The sequence below is a fragment of the Topomyia yanbarensis genome, chromosome 2 (assembly GCF_030247195.1).
Source record: "Topomyia yanbarensis strain Yona2022 chromosome 2, ASM3024719v1, whole genome shotgun sequence".
NCBI lineage: Eukaryota > Metazoa > Arthropoda > Insecta > Diptera > Culicidae > Topomyia > Topomyia yanbarensis.
This window is the reverse complement of record NC_080671.1, coordinates 123,202,699-123,221,994: the sequence shown is the minus strand read 5'-3', so window position 1 is coordinate 123,221,994 and position 19,296 is coordinate 123,202,699. Positions and strand designations below refer to the sequence as shown.

The 19,296-nt window shown below is 38.2% G+C and overlaps 1 protein-coding gene across 1 annotated transcript in view; it reads right to left on the bottom strand.

The window, feature by feature from the left end:
- Positions 1–19,296, bottom strand: part of LOC131679706 (netrin receptor unc-5-like) — a 176,149-nt gene that overhangs the window by 128,219 nt on the left and 28,634 nt on the right. The window contains exon 4 of the mRNA XM_058960441.1: positions 3,546–3,788. Coding sequence (XP_058816424.1) covers positions 3,546–3,788 — 243 coding nt within the window. The remainder of the gene's footprint in view (positions 1–3,545; positions 3,789–19,296) is intronic.

The following is a 19,296-nucleotide window of genomic DNA, read 5'->3' as shown; positions in this document are numbered from 1 at the left end:
TCGCCGCACGTGGCATATTCACCTTGGATTAAAGCCACGTCTATATTTTCTTTTGTGAATCTGCGACAAAGGATTCCAGTTGCTCCTTTCGCATAATGCACGGATATTTTTTTTTGGTTTTGTCACTCATCATTTGAGTCCCACGACTTGTGAAGAAACAAAACGTCCACTGTGTCAGAGATTCGCTTAACACAGTAGGGGCAAGGCCCATGATACTCCGTTCGCGACTGGCATATTTTTCACAGCCAGCCATTCAGTCCTCGACACGGAGATACATCTTGACTTAGGGATTTCTACTTTCAGTCGCCTCTTACGACCTGGGAGCAGAAGCCCAGTAGATCCATTCTTGGCTGAGATACGTAAACCCGCCAGATGACACACGGCCTATAGGCTGTTTTTCCAGAGAATAATTATACACTTAGTGTAATTCTTAGCCGGTTGAAACAACCACTACCGACACTACACGGCTTATCTAGGCTGTTCGGAGAAGGAAGCTGGCATTGAAGTTTCCCATCCATCATATTCTTGATTTTGAAAAGCTTGATTTCATGTCCGCTGTTGCAGAGTCCTTGCCAGATCATCAGTTTATGGTCAAATTAATATGAAATAAAAATTTGAACTTACTGGGAATAACATCCGGAGCGATTGCCAGATAAATCCTTTGCTCGAAAGTCTGCCTGAAATCAATCTTGATTTAGGTTTCGCCATCCATACGAGACATCCTTTGCACTTCGTCAAGCCCAGTCGTAGAACTTCCGGTGCATGTTCTGAGAACGAGATTCAGCTTCATCTTCCCATTCCTTTGCTTGGAAGCACGGTGTCGAGACAAAACTTTCACCACTGAAACGCGTGTACTTTAAACAAATCGCTGTCAAAACATATCAAATCCGACAACTATAGGCACTGCTACACAACAAATAAAGCATCCGGTTTCTACGCATATCAGATTATAGCAATCACAGAATACTCTTTCCCTCGTCGACTTCCTTCTCGATCGTGACGAAGTACCGAGTGGTTGAGAAATTTAATTTGGCGTACCGTGTATAAAATTCTACTTAATCGATTTGAGGTTCATTTTCTGAACTGAATTTAATTTTCAATATTCTAATATTTAATAACTAATATTTTGAAAATTCTAGAACACTGACGAAATGTCAAGGGACCTGAGTACTATTGAACCATTCTCAAGCCACATCTTAAAAACAAATTGTACTCACTCGTGGAGGAGATCTCAATAAATGGACGAACCAAACAAAGCGTGTGGTCTCCTTCGGGAGAGCCGCGGAGACCATACGATAAATATTGATTCAAACTTCGGTTACAAATGGCTCGAGCTACATGCTACACCAGTCTTACTCGAAATAGACGAAAGGATATGCTATTCAATAACATTAGAATGTGCAATGTACAAAGACTGTTAGTATATCGTTATGCTTTATTTTGTCAGAGAAGTTATTTCTCCGCACTACTGCAAACTAGTTTTAGTTAGTCAAAAACTCTTAAAGAAATTTCCTGAAAAACTAATAGAAGAAAGTATCAAATAATGGTCATGATGATGATGTAGTGAACCCACCATCAGTACAAGGGTTACGCCAGTGGCTACAGTTGCTTTTAACCGCAAAATTTGCTATCAAACGACTTTCAATTTATCGTTGTATTAAGGGCCAAAAAGGGTTGGATCCATATGCAGAAGTTCTTATGCGCTCTCCACATGGACAAAGAATCTCCTTCCAATAATAAAACCCAGAAGTTTGAAAAGCAGCATTTGCAATACTCGTTAAGGCACGGCCCGGTGGTTTGTGTAATCCGTGACACAGTTTGTATGATGCCCTGATGCACCCTCCCTGCCCAAATAATAGAATAAATAAACATCATGAAATTAATGCACAAGAAAGTATCAAATAATGGTCATGTGAATTAAATGATACCACAAAAGATAAACATACGAAAAAGTCAAGTTGCTAACGATTATTCTTTGATTTTTTCATAAATGCATTGAATCATTCAATTAGACCATTTGCATGCAGATTCAAATACTTACTTGAACATGCTAGAATGCTAATGAATCGCGAGGTTAATGAGCTGCAACAGAATATCTACTGATATCAAAACGAAATTTATCATGTATTTCAATATTCAATGATATGAGAAAATTTACTTAACTACTTAATTACTAAACGTTACGTTAAACGCTTCGCGGTGCACACTGTTTATAGCAATACTTCGTACACACGAAGCAAAGCATCTCCAGGATAGATAAAATAAGATATTAATTAAATTTTGCGATGAGCAGTCTGTCTGCGATTGAAATCAGTAGTTTATTGAGTATATAAAAATATATACAGATTTCTTGAAATTTTTGTTTCAACACTGCGAATTGTATTGAATTACCCTTCTCATCAGGGTCGACAACAGCAAAGCAAAAAGAAAATTTTAAAAATTGATGTTCTGATTACTATTATAGACGCATCCATTTTCCAATTGCGAATCTATTCAGTCTCGGAGATGGGACTACAGAATCAGAATGAAACACTGCGAAGCCGCACGAGTTCATATTTTTTCCGCCCAACCGCATATCAAATTCAATTCCAGTACGGTTTGCATTTTTTGCCCAACATCACACCGCATCGATGCAAACACGTAGGTAGGTACCTATATGCAGGTACCAGCAACTGTAGTGGCAAATGCGTTCGGTTCGGTTCGGTTCTTGCAGTGCACCTTTCAGCGCACTTTGGCTAGTTTAATGTGTATACATGCATCGCGCACCAATGCGATCGGATACAATCAATTCCTTTTCAATTTCATTCAATTCAAATTAGCCGCGAGAGCGTGATACGGTTCGCTTCGGATGTGCCTTTTTTTTCCTCACCCGGTGCGGGGAGAAACGCGTAGAATACAATTTAATTTACGTGATATTGTATGAAATATTAATTGATTCGTTAATAAAGTGATCGATCACCTAGCAGACCATCGGAAGGAGCGCATGGCGTTCAAATGTAATGTCTCATTTTTTGAAGTATTGAATCCAACGGTAATGCAGTTATGGAAAAAAATTTTTGACCTTGTATCAATAACTTCGATACACTATTGCAATAGATTGTAGTGTCGTTTATAGAGAAATTTGTAGAACAAAAATGTTTTATATTCAAATTACCAGACGACTAACCAAATTGCGAAATGGACAACAGTAAAACCTCAAACGGACATTTTCACGCACCAACATCATTACAACTGGTGGTGGTGAGCAGTATAATTTCAAACAGATATCATTGAAACCTTACTCAATGGATGAATATTGACATTTTTACGCTTCATGAATATCAATTTACAACGGCCAGCGGGACATCAATGCATGCGAGCAAAATGAAAATCCCTGCAGTAAAAAGTTCCGTCAAATTAACGGAATCAACAGTTCCTCCAACCATTGTCGATCGGAATGAGTTATTTAAGTATGATAAGAAACCGAACGAAACTGTTAGGATAAAAAAATCAACCCTGTTCAGGGGGGTGCGGGAAAAGTTAATCAGCAAAATAAGAGAACCTACCTGTATCGTCAATTCTGCAATCCCCACCGCGGCAGACGATCGATTGGCTGTCCTTGCCGTGGCAACCGAACGTACTACTGCCCTGCTCCTCCTGGTCGTCCATCAGAGCGGCCAACTGTTGATGGTGCTTCACCAGGGCTTTGTCGTAGTAGTCTAAACTCTGAGTGCGGCAAACGCGACGCCGAACCTGGACGCACTTGGCCGAACAGCTGCTCCAGGTAGACCACGTCGACCAGCGGCGCACTGGAAGGAACATTCGACGGGGGAAACGGTTAGAATGCTATCGTGGATTCAAATATGGGCGGGAAAATATCGAGACTCTGGTAAAAGTTTTCGAAAAACGTTTACCAGAACTGGGTTCATGCTAGCGCTAAAATATCAGTAAAATTGTCATGGGATTATATATAAGAAACGTGAGAAACCGGCCGACCGCAAAATATGACCATCGTCGATTCGAACGAAATTTGCAGTTGTATTCAGTTTATGAATCTCCATGATTTTCGCTGGCGATTGCAATATTTCGATACAAGAGCAATTTTTCAAAAGGGCGTAGACGTTTCTACAAGCATTAACTGTTATGTGTCCAACAAAAAAAACACCTTTATCAGGCCAACGAGGGTACCCGGGTACCCACAACTTGAAATGCTCATAACGATGGATTCCTTTATCCGATTTGGACACTTTTAGATTTTTTGCATTCAGGAACTCGTCCACTTTTTGATTTATAAAATTGAACCGGATGAATGGATCTGGTGCTTGGTAATCCGGATTTTCCGGGGTAATGTTCCAGTACTAGAGTATGATTTGTAAATTTTAATAATGTCCTAGCAATATTAGTATCAAACCTCTTCAAATTGTCTCGGAAGTCTGTTATTTATTGTTACGGGACCCAATGGCAGTTTAAAAAATTGAATTGGAATGGAGTGGCCACTCACGGCCCCACGGGAACTTGCTCCGGAATGTCCGTTCCTGGGTCAAATCACCAAATGGTTCCAAAACCACGAGATACAGCCTACCGGTGCAATTCCAAGAATTTTGATACCCATATTGCTAGTATTCCATTGAAGTTCACAAACAGTATCTCAGTACTGGAACCTGCTTCCGGAAATCCGGATTCCCGAAAACCGAATGAAATAACCCGATTATTTTTTACCAAGTCCCAAAGCGGATGAGTTCCTGAATCCAAAACACCCAAAACCAAAAAAATCGGTTGGAAGTTAGTTATTGGTATTTCAGTTTTGTGGGTACCCGGGTACCCACGTCGGCCTGTTACGTAGTAAAAAAATTCAGGAGCCCCTCCTAACTCCCCCTTACTATATCAACAATATTATTAACCCAAAAGCTTGACTTAGTGAAGTTTTAAGATGTCACAAAGTTTCATGAATTGAAACCTAAAAAGGTCCCGGGTACCGCGTCGGATACATAACGGTTAAGATAAAAAAAATCGATTGCTGTATTTTATACAACAAAACTATCCAAGAGCGAGTTACAGCGAATAAATATTTCTGTAAACAACAAATATACACTGAAAAAATGTTCTGTGATTATAGTTATATGGTTTTATCAAGAGACCCCATGGTTGAATATTATTTTGATTGCTTTATGTAGCTTTCCAATGGTTTACAATTTCGCCTTCATGCCAAAGAGAAAGTTACAGGAAATTTTATGGACCTTTTGAAAAACATTTTTTTTATTGTTAGAGAAACGCGAATAACATATGAAAAGGGTGAAATGAAACACGATTAGAAAAAAAATTAAAATATTTCGACGACTACTACATTTCAGAAATTTTTTGTTAAGAGCGTTTTTATCTAAAATCGCGTTTAGAACCATACTCAAAAAGAAAATTGCATTTTTTGACTGCAAAAAGCATGAATTTACGTCAAAAGTTGTTGTTAAGAAAAAAAAGTTCACCATGATCCAAATACACAGAAAAAGTTTCTTTTTCGTCTTTAAAACATTAAAATGTCAACATTAGATTGTTGACATTTTATGACGGGGTAAAGCGAATAATTTTAAAAAAGGGCGAAATTACACGAATTAATGGTTTTTGTTGGAGCTAAATTCCAAATATCTTGACAACTATCGCATTTTGGAAGTTTTTTGATAAATGCATTTTGATTTAAAATTACACTTAGAATTATTCTCTTTAAAAACACAGTTTTGTATGTCAATTACCATGAAATTTAAAAACATTGATATATATTGTTAGAAAAAACTTTTTACGATAAGTTCTCCAACATGCAGTCACATTGAAAATATTTCTTTTCTCATTAGGTTTTTGTTCATGAAATAAAAAAAATAAAAAGAGGTTTTTTGAAATAATATTTTTTTAACATAAATTGTTGTTTGTGTGAAAATTGAGCATTTTTTAAGTGTATATTTTTTTCGTTCAGTAGTATTCATTTCCTGTATCTCGTTCTCAGATACTTTTGTTGTATAAAATACGGTAACCAAGCAATTTTTTATTTCGAAAATGCTGCATGTAGAAACTTTTACGCCCTTTTAAAAAAATGCTCTTGAATGGAAACAATCTTTTAGACTGGTTCAATTTTTGACTTTTAGCTCCACCAGGCTTTTCTGATTCCTTTCATGGTCCCTAGTAATTGTGCAAATTTTGGTACCGATTGGTTGTGTCTACGGACCCTCTGAAAATTTCAAAGTTTATATGGAAGTTTGTATGGAAAATCGGTTAACATTGAAAAAAAATCTTAAAAAATCACCTTATCAATCAATTAATCAGAACACTATATATTTCTAAAGGTAATCTTCTACTGAACACATTCGTGGAACATTAAAAGTTTATGAAAATTCGCTGAGAAAAGTAATTAACTAAAAATGCAACATGACTTCAAAACAAATGGAATTTATTATTAATCATAGCAACCCAAGTATTGGTCCAATTTCAACATTTTTTCAAAATTTTAAGTAAACATATTGCAATGTTTTTCTGTGACAGTTATTTTTTTATTTTGCGAATCGTGCAAGGTAAAACATAGCGGTATGTTAATACTGAACAATATTTTTTATAGAAATCGGTTCAATACATTTATAAAAAGTCTTACTTGGCATCATGTAACTAAAAATTTAAAATCTAAATCTAAATCTGATCTAAAATCAGTGGATGCTTTGCAATTTATTTCCCAAAAACCAGTTCAATTTCGAGCTTCCAGAATAGAGGACCCTCTTAAGTACGAATAGACGATTGAAATTACTTTGCGAAATTGTCGGTTAAGCGCCGCATTTTTTCCTTTTTTTCGAAAGTTGTACTACTGGAACTGTAGACCTACATTCTCGTAAAGGTTCCCCGTCAGAATCACTCACTACAATTGCAGATGAGACATGAACTGTCACCGACTAGAACACTGCTTAAGGCCAAATTTAGCGATCCGTGATTCTGAATGTGATATCCATTGTACGGTTCAGATATGTGCTGGCGCAAGAACTTCGCGTTCGCGTGTATCATCGCTAAGGCTCGAGAGTTTGTACGTTAGCGTATGCTAAATGGTAAGAAACTTCGTATGTATAAATTCTTATTTATACCAGTGGGATCTTTGGTATATTCGCGTGTGTTCTTGAATAATCGCGTGCGGACAGTGAATCTGATAGTTCCTTTTCGGTGAAAAGAAAAATCACTAGAGTTCCCGGTCATATAGCCGTGGAACTTGTTAGCTGGTGGATATGAGAGCTTTATTTTTCAAATTGGTCCAATTGAATGTAGGTGTGCGTAGATGATTGCGAAAGATTGAAGCGTTTGTATGTTAACATTTTTTTCGTGTGAGCTAGTGTGTATGTAACTTCGACTGTATAATTTATATTTTATAACCATTCGCATATTCGCGTGTATTCTTGGATGATCGCGCACGGGTCGTGAATCTCATTAATTTTTGAGTATGATTCAGATGCCAGAAGAGAGTGAGTTTCCCCATATCACTAGAGCTCCCGGTCATATTGTCAGGGGTGCGCGGGGATAAGTCATGTAAACGAACTTCTATAGAGTCATTGTCAATATATACGGATATGCCGTTGCTTGGGTAATGTCCTTGAACATAGCTAGCACATGATGTGGAATATGATGCAGTTGAAGGGTGTTAACTTCTGCCAGATTGAGCACCATCTGCACTTTCAAAAATTTACCCACTCCCCTAATTGCTGGTTTTACGGGACATTTTGAGAAGTCAGTAGCAACACAGCTAGTTCGCAGTGGGGTCACTATTTCAAACGATAGATAGACGCAACGTGTTTGTGCACTGAATAAAGAACAAGCAATAGGTAAATTGTTTGCTTGTTTTATTGGTGCCTATAGAGGAGCGATTTAGAGTGCTTCTGCTCAGTTCGAGTTGTGAAGGGAGACTAGTTCCTCATTGTATATGAATATTCAATTCTAATAATCAATTGCGATTGTCTGCCGACTTTTGGTCGAAATGCTAATGATGTTCCTATCAAGAATACCACAAACAACTACAATTTACCCACTTGGACAGCAGTTAGAGCTTAACAAGCCGTCTCGCGGGTGGCGTTGTCAAACTGTTGAATAGGAGTTGAGAACAGTTGAAATAATGTCTGTATATGTATGTACTTCAATGGTAACATCACCACTTCATTCAAGCTCAATGATCCTGCTTCAGTTTGCGTCTCAGAATTAGCTGCTATTCAATATTCCCTTGGGATTATTGATACTTTGCCCATAGATCACTACTTCATCATTTCGGACAGCCTCAGCTCTATCGAGGTCTTTCATGTGATGAAGCTAAAAAGCAATTACCGTATATACTGGAGAAGCGGCGAGAGCTCATGCGTAAATTATCTGGCAAATCTTATTATACTACTTTTGTTTGGGTCCCTTCTCATTGCTACAACTCCAGTAATGAAAAGGCCCTTCGCAAAGGTGGGCACATTATAAGGTGACTTTTACGAAAATCCAAGTTTTTTCAATGAATTGTTCAGTATTTGTCGTCAGATAACACTCAACTGTCGGCAAAGCTCATGGGCTTGCAGTGAGTAGTATGTGCACTTGTGAAGAGGGCTACCACGACATCGAGCACTTTGTCGGGGAATGCGCCTGGTATTGTGACGCCAGGTCTTAGTTAAAGGATTCCTTTCGGGCCCTAAGTTGAGCACCCAATGTCCCAGTTCGGGGTATCCTGGCAAATCGTGATCTCTCCTATATGAGCGACCGAAAATAAAAGTCACAAGAACAGAACATGCTTCTTAAAATCCATTTCAAATATATTAGAACATAAAAAACGGATATAAACTTCAAGCATAAAAATCGGACTGGGACATTCCTTTGTAAGAGTCGGATAAAAAAACCTTAAGCAAAAAAACCGGAAAAAATATATCCGATTCATACAAAGTAGTTCTTGATAGCCGACTTTTAATCTTGAACATCAAGATATACGCATGCTCCTACGAACGATTTATTTATTTTTAAACGATTTTTATACTGCAGGTTCATCCTTGCCGAGTTTTATTGGTGAGAACTTTTTAAGCGATTCTAATGCTGAAGGATTTTTTTTCGATTTTTTTGCTTGAAGTTTATTTCCGATTTGAATATTTTAATATGTTTGAAACGGGTTTTGCGAAGCATGCTCTATCCTTGCTACTTTTATTTTCGGTCGCTCATATGTCCTTCATGTACATTTTTGCAAAAGCGATAAATATCCCACTTAAACCCCCTCTTTATTTATTTCTCGTTTTTAGAAGCACCATGCGTTGCCTTGTGGAGCCAACCAGTACCAGAGTGCCACTATATGACCGCTCTTACCACTACGCCTGCAAAACTGTAATATGAAGCTAGAGCAACGTGATGGCCTATCCACCTTTAAAGAACGAATACCCGTCAATCCGGTTCTTGAAGTTTTAGTAGCCTGAGACTCCAATTGATGTCGTTGATCTCCAGTTTATCTGAAAGTTGCAAGTTTTGTTATTCTTTCCCTGTAGTCATCACCGCCTCACACCCCTGTCTCTAATAAAGCTGATGTTACCCAAAGGCTGGAAATAAGCCACCCTTTGATTATCTTGCTCAAGCATGGTCCTCAGACACAATACTCAAATTTGTATATATTTTTCCAGACCTATTTGCGCAATTTCTTATTTATACCCTGAAGTACCGGTCCTAAATATCATGTCTTTTATAAACGACCCTCCTCTTGCACACAGAAAAAAAAATGTTGGTAAAAATAAGAGTTTTTCACTCTTAGCAAAAACAACCATTGCATACTCTTAGTTTAAAAAAAAAACTTTTGTTTTGAGTACTATTCTTCATTTGCTTAAAAAGAAAACTTTTACTTTGATTATTATTCTTGGTTAATTTAAAAGTTTTACTTTCAACTTAATAGTTGGCGTTGGTTGTTTTTTGTTAAGAGCGGAACACTCTTACTTTCACCAATATTTTTTTTCTGTGTGTGTTAAAATCAATTGTCCTCTTTGTATATATCGAACTGTATTAAATTAACTGGAAAATCTTTCATAAAGAACTATTGTTCTTGTATAACGAATTGTAGGGTAATTCTGCCTTCATTCATCTTAGCTATTCATCCCACCCATTTAAATACATTAGTTAGAGCACTGTCTGCTATCTCTAGTCAACGCATTAGGTTAGTAGTATGAATAAAGATGTATTTGACTTCGTTTCTCATCTACCTTAAACGAGTATTTTGCATTACCGGGTCAGATTGCTGATTGTTTTTCGTTGATTCTTAGGAACGAAGCAAAGATGTTGCAGCTATTTAACCCATTCATGCTTATGTTGTTTGTGGACAACAACGTATTTAAACAGTTATAACTTTTGATTGAGACAAGATTTTCTCACAAAAACAAGTAAGGCTATTAAATGTGATTATTGGCTTTCATTTGAGCATTAACAGTTACAAGTATCAGCTCTAGAACTGAAGTTATTGCAATTAGTCTGATTGAATTTCGATGGAGCAGTGCTGCCAGGGACAGTTTAAGTTGACGACGGAAAATGAATTTTTCATATAACTTCGTTATGATTCAATATTAGTGAAAACTGATAAAACTTATTAATTTAGACTATTTTTGGGTACGTTTTCCACGCAATTGAACTATTGTAAATATTCAAGCAGAATTGTATTGGGCATTGGAAGGTAAAAATTGAGTATCTTCTAGCACTGCAAGGGAAGCCTACCTTCCTTTATGAAATTTTTTTTACGAGTTTCTTGACCCCACCGCTTTCACGAAAAAATACTTTTGAAACCCTACAAGCACTAGAAAAAAGTTGGGCATGAAAGGGTTAAGCATAATCTAGTGACAGTTAGCAGAGTTATCAAGGAAATAGTGTGACATCCTAACTATTGAGATGAATACGTTTCGTCTACCCTACAGACACTTTATACACAGACTAGCGAAGTGTCAAAAATTGCAGCTAAACGGACTGTCAAAAAGTGCAGCCAAGCAAGCATGATGGTTTCGTGAGGGGAAGTATAGGAGCAAGCCCATTCACAGTGGGGCCGGGCCGGTAAAAACCTCCAAAATTTATTGTCGATTTCATACCTTTTATTTTTTTCCTGAATGTACATTACCTAAAGCTATGTTCGCCAAATTTTTGAGTCAATCGATTGAAAAATATAAGTGCTACATTTTTTGAACCGTACAAGGTCTTGAAAATCTGCATGAATTTGAGAGACAAAAAGTGTTCGTTCATTCTAATTCATCTCGCTTTAATAGGCACTACAATGATAATTTAACAACACGTATAGGCGTTTCTAATAGAAAATAATCTCAGAAATTCAATGGTGTATTTCGATTTGAGAAATAATGAGTATTTAAAAAGTTACAAATAAAATCGATATAACTAAGTTGTTTAACGCGGACTTATTTACATTCAGAGTGTCATCCCTTTATCGGTAAAAGCGTGTTGAATGATCTCATCTAGTACAACTGACGTAGAATTTCATCAAGTTTTCAAAAATTATAGTGTCATCTTGCGCCGTTTTGCGCCAAAAGTTGATATTTGAACATTTGAAAAATTAGTTTTTTCGTGGAGACGCATGGTATTTTTTAATTTCATGAAGTTTTGCATTATTATTCACCAGTGGATTTCTTTTTCTGAACGCTGCTTGTAAATTTAGGGTTTGGGACGATTTCTTTGATACAAATATAAGTATGCCTTAACCGTCTTGCAGCTATGACTCGTGTTTCTACATTTTCACAGTTATCTGCAGTGTAGAAAAAATCAAATAAATAGAAGCCAACGAGGCAAACTAACTGCAACTATTATTATATCTTTCCATGAATCCTATCTCTTTGGTAGGTATTGGTCGTTAGCTTTACTGGTGACCGATGTACGGTAAAAACGTGAGTGTGAGAAGTATTCTTTTTTACCCGATTTTTAGTTATTGGCCAGTATTGCAATATTTATTTTTAAGTGCAAACTCCCTATTGAACCTATCACAATTAACAGTCAAATTCAAAATCTCCCACAAAAATTCACTTCCAAATTTCCGAGAGTCTCATGCAAAAACGTTCACGCCTATATTTCAAAGCATACACATACAGTGCAAAGTATGCTCAGGATATTTTCGAACGAAACACCAAGTCAGTACCCACAAGGAGAGCTATTCATATCATCATTGGAATTGAAAATCAATGGAAAAGTATTGAGCGGCTTAGCTGCAGTATGCATCGTATGAGCAACTGTGAATAGAGCATAGTTGGATATCATTTGAGATCAAAATCAAATAAACCTGTCATCTTTTAATAGTTTTGGCGATAACTATAAATAAATAAAACCATAAACAAAAATGTAAGGCATTCTATCAATCACATTTAGATATGCTATCTTTTATAACTTTTCTAAACGCATACGTTCTTAAATTAGTACATGAGGATTTTCTCTTAAAGAGCTATGAAGGAAGGATTTTTTCTACGATGGTATTCAGATTGGACTGAAGATCTACAAAAAATGTATAAAATTACATCATTTTTTATTCTCAAGATTTCAATAAATTGGAACCACCCTAGCTAACTCGTTACTAAGGCCTACCCTAGGGAATCATAATGTTTCTGTTCACTTACGAAGTATCTGTTTTGAGAAGTTTCACTTTTGCGAAATTAAAAAAAATTAGAACCACCCTGGGCTGTCTAATTTTGATTTTAGCGTCCTAATTTAATCAAAATCAAAATCGAGTTCAGCGCACCAAAATTAACCTTAGATGATATTTTCAAACATTTTAAACTACTTTTGAGGTTTTGTCCAGCTTTTGTATGGAGTGGATCCACTGCGCCATGCAAAGCATATTAACCCTCCGGAAGTCGCGCTCTTGGCCCACTGAACGAGTAGCGTGCACTCAGTGCACTAGCACGACTGCCGGAAGGTTAAGATTTCTGACAGCTGATTTACAACCACAGATGCAATGTATCGCCAAAGGGTTTTGGTTTGTTTGCCTTACGAGATACCTAACCTTATCCGGTTATTGCAGTGCAAAATATTTTGCTTTACTCACGAAATAATTCGGCACCGTTTAACGGGAATAGAAAGGCTTATGGGATCCGCCGTGATGCCAGTTTACATTCATGGTTGGTAGTTTTACTGTTTTTGTCTCCGCAAGACTGTGTATAAAGTGTTTGTAGTCGACCCTATGCCTACACACTTAGAAAAATTAAAGTTACATTTGACGTAAACAACATTGCGACGTATTTTGCTGTATCATAATGGAATTTTACATGTTTTGACAAGTGAAAAAAATAGTGTGTCTCTATTGATGTAGAACTCGATTCAATGGAGATGGAAACTTGTGAACAAAGCGCATTTTGACAAGGTCTTGAATCTAAATTCAAGTGAATTGTGACGCTCCTTTTATGTGCATGTTGCGAGATGTAAATATTTTTAAGTGCATAGTTTTGTGATAGTTGTTAGTTTTTTCTTCTTTGACTACTATTAAAAAAATATTCCTAATTTTAATTTCCAAGTTTTAAGATATTTAAAGTGCAAAAAACAAAATTTAGCACCGTGAAGCCAACGTATTCGTGCCTATCAAATAAACGAACCGGTTATAAAAAATAGTTGAGCGGTTCAAGACATGAACTTTGATTTGTGGAGGGTTTAGTTGGCAACGAATGTTGAATCATGAGAGTCAGTGACGGATCCAGGGGGACGTTCCCGGAAATTTTTAACTTATAACATTATATTTGATCATTAAAACCGATTTGCATTAATTTAGGTTCCATATTACGTATTATATATTATACAATGTTCATTTCAAAATCACCCCCCGAATTTGTTTTATCCGCCCCTGGTGAGAGTGTTATACTCTGTATGACACGTATACATGTTACAAGCAGCATTGCGTACCAATCATTCGATGGCTCCCCACTTCACTGAGCCTGTGATTATTGTTGGATGTCCTGAAACATTCGGATAAACGAGGTCGAATATTATCCCAGATCAAATTCTCTGAAAACTCTCCATTTTCTTTGTTGAACAGGGTCTTTTCCTTCAAAATAATATTGAGTTTCTAAAGGCGTGTGGTGTCCGACGGGCTACAATCACTATTTCAGCCAAGAATAGAACCACTGGGAACCTGCTCCCATGTCGTGAGAGGCGACTAACAACATATTAGGAGTTCTTAGGTCAAGGTATTGCTCAGTACAGTAGACTTAACCTGGACGGACCTCAAGGTTTTGCACCATAGCCTTTATCCATTCTGTATTTAGTGAATCACTGACATATAGTCACCTTTTCTGATTTGCTATTCCCGATTGTGTACCAACGTTCTAGGTTTCTTCTGGCGGTTGTTCAATAGCCGTAAAGGATGAAATCTATTTCTATACTAAGTAACAGCATATATTATTATACCGGCTCTTCCACGCCAAGGTATAACTTTCACAGCTTTCGTTTAAAAACCATATTTAACAAAAAGTAAACTTTCAAGTAGAAAATTTATTGAATTGGCCTAAGATGAAGCTGTCGAATTGCACAAAAAGTTTTTTGTTTGTTTTTTGGTTAGACCTCTATTATATTCCCCGCGGCTTTATCCTGTTTTGTAACGCCCCGCGGAATAATAATTCTTAAAATGCCTACTCAGCATTCATATTTCTACTGGAGGTCGCACACCTGAAAACGTTGATCTAAAATGAAAAGACAAAGCGCGTGACTACTCAGCTAAATCACAATATCTGCCAGGATATATCCTGATTCATTTCCCCATCTACTAACACCAATCATATCCTGCAACGCTTGTGGACGATGCAGAGAATTCCTCAGTCATAATAGTCACACGTGTTGAACTAACATTCCTTTCCATCCCAAAATTGTCCTGAATGGGCGTAGCCATCTACGTTATTGATTATACTTAAGCTGACCAACTCTGGCGAAAAAATCCGTACACCATACCGCAACGAAGCGAAATCGTTCACCACGCTCTGGCAAACAGTACCCACAGTGGACGGATTTGTTCATCAGAGTTGGTCAGCTTAGTCATACTATAATCTTAGTCTCTTTAGGTTGCACGTTGAGTGTGATGTACTACTCCTAAATATCATACAATTGGATCAATATGTAATTTCAACAGGCTTTGATCAATCACGGGAAACTCACGAGCGGTCAATAGAATTTTAGTTCGGAATCAGCACAGAAATCGAATTGTTGCAGCCGCCATCCTAAATTTTTTATAAGTGGTTTTACAAAATTTGCTAATATCGAAAACAGCTGAAAACCCGCCCCATCGCCGTTTCGGGCGTCTCAGTATAATATGAAGAAACGTCGCACACCGCTTGAAGGCATAAAAAGCGAGACCACACACACGCATCGCCACGAATATTACACTGAATGATTTATTCATTCGTACAGAAATTTAAACGAATGAAGCGAAATCGGACGATAATTTGAATGCTTTGCGTTTAATTAATGAGTTTCGAATCGGCATTTTTGAAGGGGCTTTCAAACCATAGCCATTTAAACGATCGTGAATGTGAATATGCACCAGGCGGGTGGTGAAGGGGTGAGGCCTTTGTCTACATTTGGTCAATTACAGGAAAGAGAAAATGATATACGCTTTAAAGGGAGAATCCAACTGGGCAGCACGAATTTTTATGCATGGCCAAACAAAACCATTTGATGGGAGGTCTTTCATGCTGAAAGGTACAATCGTGGTTTGGCTGCAGATGCCTATTCGTAAAGCCTGTAATCACACTATTAGCATTTAATGGCGGCAGGTGTTCCGCTGACTGATCCAATCGAGCGACACTGATTTTTCCTGTCATTATGTTTTAATTACAGAATGTGGATATTTTTTTGTAACCAACCGTGATAATTTCAATTGATTGCCATTTTAATCAGTCTGGGAGACATCTTTCAATTCTATTCTTCTACACATTAATTATAGTTACTTACACTCGTTTAAAATGGTTAGGTTTTGGCGAGTCACTGTACAGTGATGATTAAAGTTGCCCCCTCATTTGATAGTCACAACACATTCCAAAAAACGACTTTTCACTAATGAAAATAACTTGAATTCCATCACATTTTCACGCCTAGCAATATCCTCCTACTCCATTGACAAAGAAGGAAAAACCAATTCTTCTCGTCTTTTCAAAATCCAATTTAGAGATTCAACGGCTAACAAGCGAGAAGAATCGGTTCTGCAACAACAAAAGAAAAAGTATAATAAATTTAACCTGCACTGCTAGGTTGTGAAAAAGAAATCACTTTCCGGGGAAGTTGAGTAGGAAAATCTTTTGGCGCCCAACATAGTCAGCGCGCTGGAAGATGATTGAGTGGGCTTCCATTTTGCACTATCCACGTAGGCTTACGGGATGGGGTGCGAGTGTTTGGGTCGGGAAACTAGGAACCAGAGTTTGCATATGAATGCAATTCTTAACCTGATTTGCAATCTAATAGACATTTTTGCTTGCCCTCCGCTTTGGAGCTTCGTGACGGAATTCGTCAAAGAATGTGGTTGACTTGAACTCCTTTGGTACGTCTGGCGAGGGCGGGTGTGGAGAGGATTATCTATTTGCTACGAAATTCGTTCGTTTGACACGACAGGAAGTTTTTCAGGGGTTAAAAATGCACTACGGTAGGCGAAGAATGGACAAAGTTAGCTCTGAAGGATACGAGAAACAAGTTCTGAACACTTAACAAACCAACTTTCCCACTGTGCGCGGTATGAGGCTGCACTTTACCCGCACGTAACCAACAAGTGGCTAGACAAGTGGCTTCGGATACTTGAAGTTTTCAGTGCTACTCACTCTGGTATTCAAGATTCTGTCGGTAGGCGAATAGCAGCTGCCGCTAACCGTTGTGCATCGGGCTTCGGCTGGTACTCGAAGGGTTGTGGATTTTCTCCAACAATGTGTTGCGGGGCGAAAGAATCACGATGAAGAATTTATGCACCACACTGGCGAAGATTTAGCAGCGTGTTCGTGTGGAATAAGGATTTCATGACAGAACGAGCAGATGGTACGTGAGGGGGTAGCGAAAAAAAAAGCGTAAATAGCGAAATTGTGAAGAGTCTTATCTATCAAAATGCGTCTTCAGCTAAATAATGATGGGTTTGTCACCTCTGTCATTATTCAAGTTGATGGAAATGAAGTACATTTCAACTAGTTCATGGGCAGGAATGAGATTTTAATATGGTGGAATGATGTGAAATTTTTTCCATTTGCTCCAGCACATTATGTTGAAATTTAACAATGTGGTACAATACAGGATGAGGAAAAATTATCTGTTATTAATGTTTGTCACAACTTTATTGCTTGTGTAAGGAATATCAATATATTTATGAGGATTGTAAGTAACATATTTTTGAATGTTTATATTAAAGTCTCGAAATGTCCTCCATTGACTTGTACACAGGCCTTCAACCGTTTTGGGAAATGTCAACGATGGACGTCATTTCCAGGAACGCCAAGTTGTTTTTCGGCTTACCTTCAGATAATTTGGCTTAGTTCAGATCATGGACTCAAAAAATGAACCAGACGAAGTAGTCCATCTGATTAAAATCAAAAGAATTCGATGGGCATTCATCCTTAGCCATATCTCTTCATATCTCGGAAAAAGTATGCTATAGAGTTCCAAAGTCTCTTTCGCTCCATCAGGCGGTACCCAACCCTGTTGAAATACATATTTGGCTTTACAGAAATCTGCACGTGCCCAAGGTCCAATAATGTCATTCAGATGGCGCTGGTACACAAACTGGTTGATTTAGACGCCTTTCTCTATAAAGTGATTACGAGAGTTTTACCGCTAGTTGTAATTCCTATCTCATAAGTCCTGTGGATGATGTGAACTAGACACATTCATATGGTTAGAAGTACTTTTTGGTAGAAACTGGAGATTATTTTGAGGATTGTGGGATTGCCCGACTGTGAAACTTTTCTCACTTCGGTAAATAAAGCCTTGCGATGGTTTTAATTCTACACAAACGTAATAAAAACCTCGCAAAGGCGTGTATGAGGATCGCAGAGGAACTAACAATTTTCAAAATCACTGTATATGTAGTGTGCAAAAGTTTCCAGGAATGCTTGGTTGTTCCCGTGAGGTGTCACCAAGGCATTGAAGCGCTGCAGTGGTCCGGAAACTACACCCGGTCCTCATGAAAACTTTCAAAACCATCTTTAGGGCGTAAATGTGGCCAACAAAAACTGAGGTTGTAATTTATGTGGAAAGGTTGCTATCGGGCTATTAAGGAAAACATTACAAAACGCAGGCCTGAACGTTATATGACCAGGAATTGAACAAATCCAACAGAAGCATCCTTATGGACGATAAAACCGTATGTTAAATTCGAATTAAAACGGTTTAAGCAACAGAAGTTTTATGTCACCAGCGATCACGATGATGTTCTCACGATATATAAATTAGTTTTTGCGGACAAGTTTGCCGATAAGCTGATGATCTGCGAGGAAATCTACAGCGGTGACCGTAAAACTCTCTAAGCAGAAGAGAAAATTGAGCTTGAGCTTGTGCGACCACCCCTGATTGCTACTCCGTTATCGATCTGGATTAGCTGAAGTTGAACTGGGAATCAGTAGATAATCATGCTTGGAGTATCGAAACATCTTTCAATGTGCAGCTCCTGGTGATCCTAAACTGTTTTTTATTGGATCAATACCGATGCCAGGCCAGGCCCGAACGTAGATCGCGAAAGGAAAGGGTAGGAATGTTAGTCCGATACTTGCTTTTTCTAGAGGCGAGGATATTTATTAGTAAGTATTGAAGTTGGATCTAATTCTTCTTTACCTACGCCAGAGAGGTTACGTCACTATCTGGACTAGATATCGATCCACCAAACACATAGACCGGAGACCAACGGCTTTACTTCCCTTCCGAAGCAAGACGTGACCATCTTTTTCACCTCAGCAAATTCTCAACGACCTCGGCTGAGATTGAGACCAGACCAACTGGAGTGCGTGAGGGTCACGCTTACCTCTCAACCACCGGCGCCGTCGCGTAAAACTTTCTCACTCAGTCTAGTTCCCGGTGGTGAATCTAGCTTACGCTGACGGAGAGATACCTGGCCGGTAGGGTGCCGTGGTCGGTCCGGCGATTCCGGATGGAGTGTGGTGTCCCGTTCGCTGGCGCTCCCACGACCCGTACCCGGCGCTCTTTTTTTTTTTTTTTTTTTTTTACAATGGGGAAGACCTTTACACGTGCTAACGGTAGGGTCCAATCTACCACACGGGGTGCACTGGGGGCGTGTCGGACTCGAATGGTGACCAGCCATTAATACCGACTAAACTCCATTGGGCTCCGCCATCATTCCTCCCAGGAACTACCTCTCGGTAT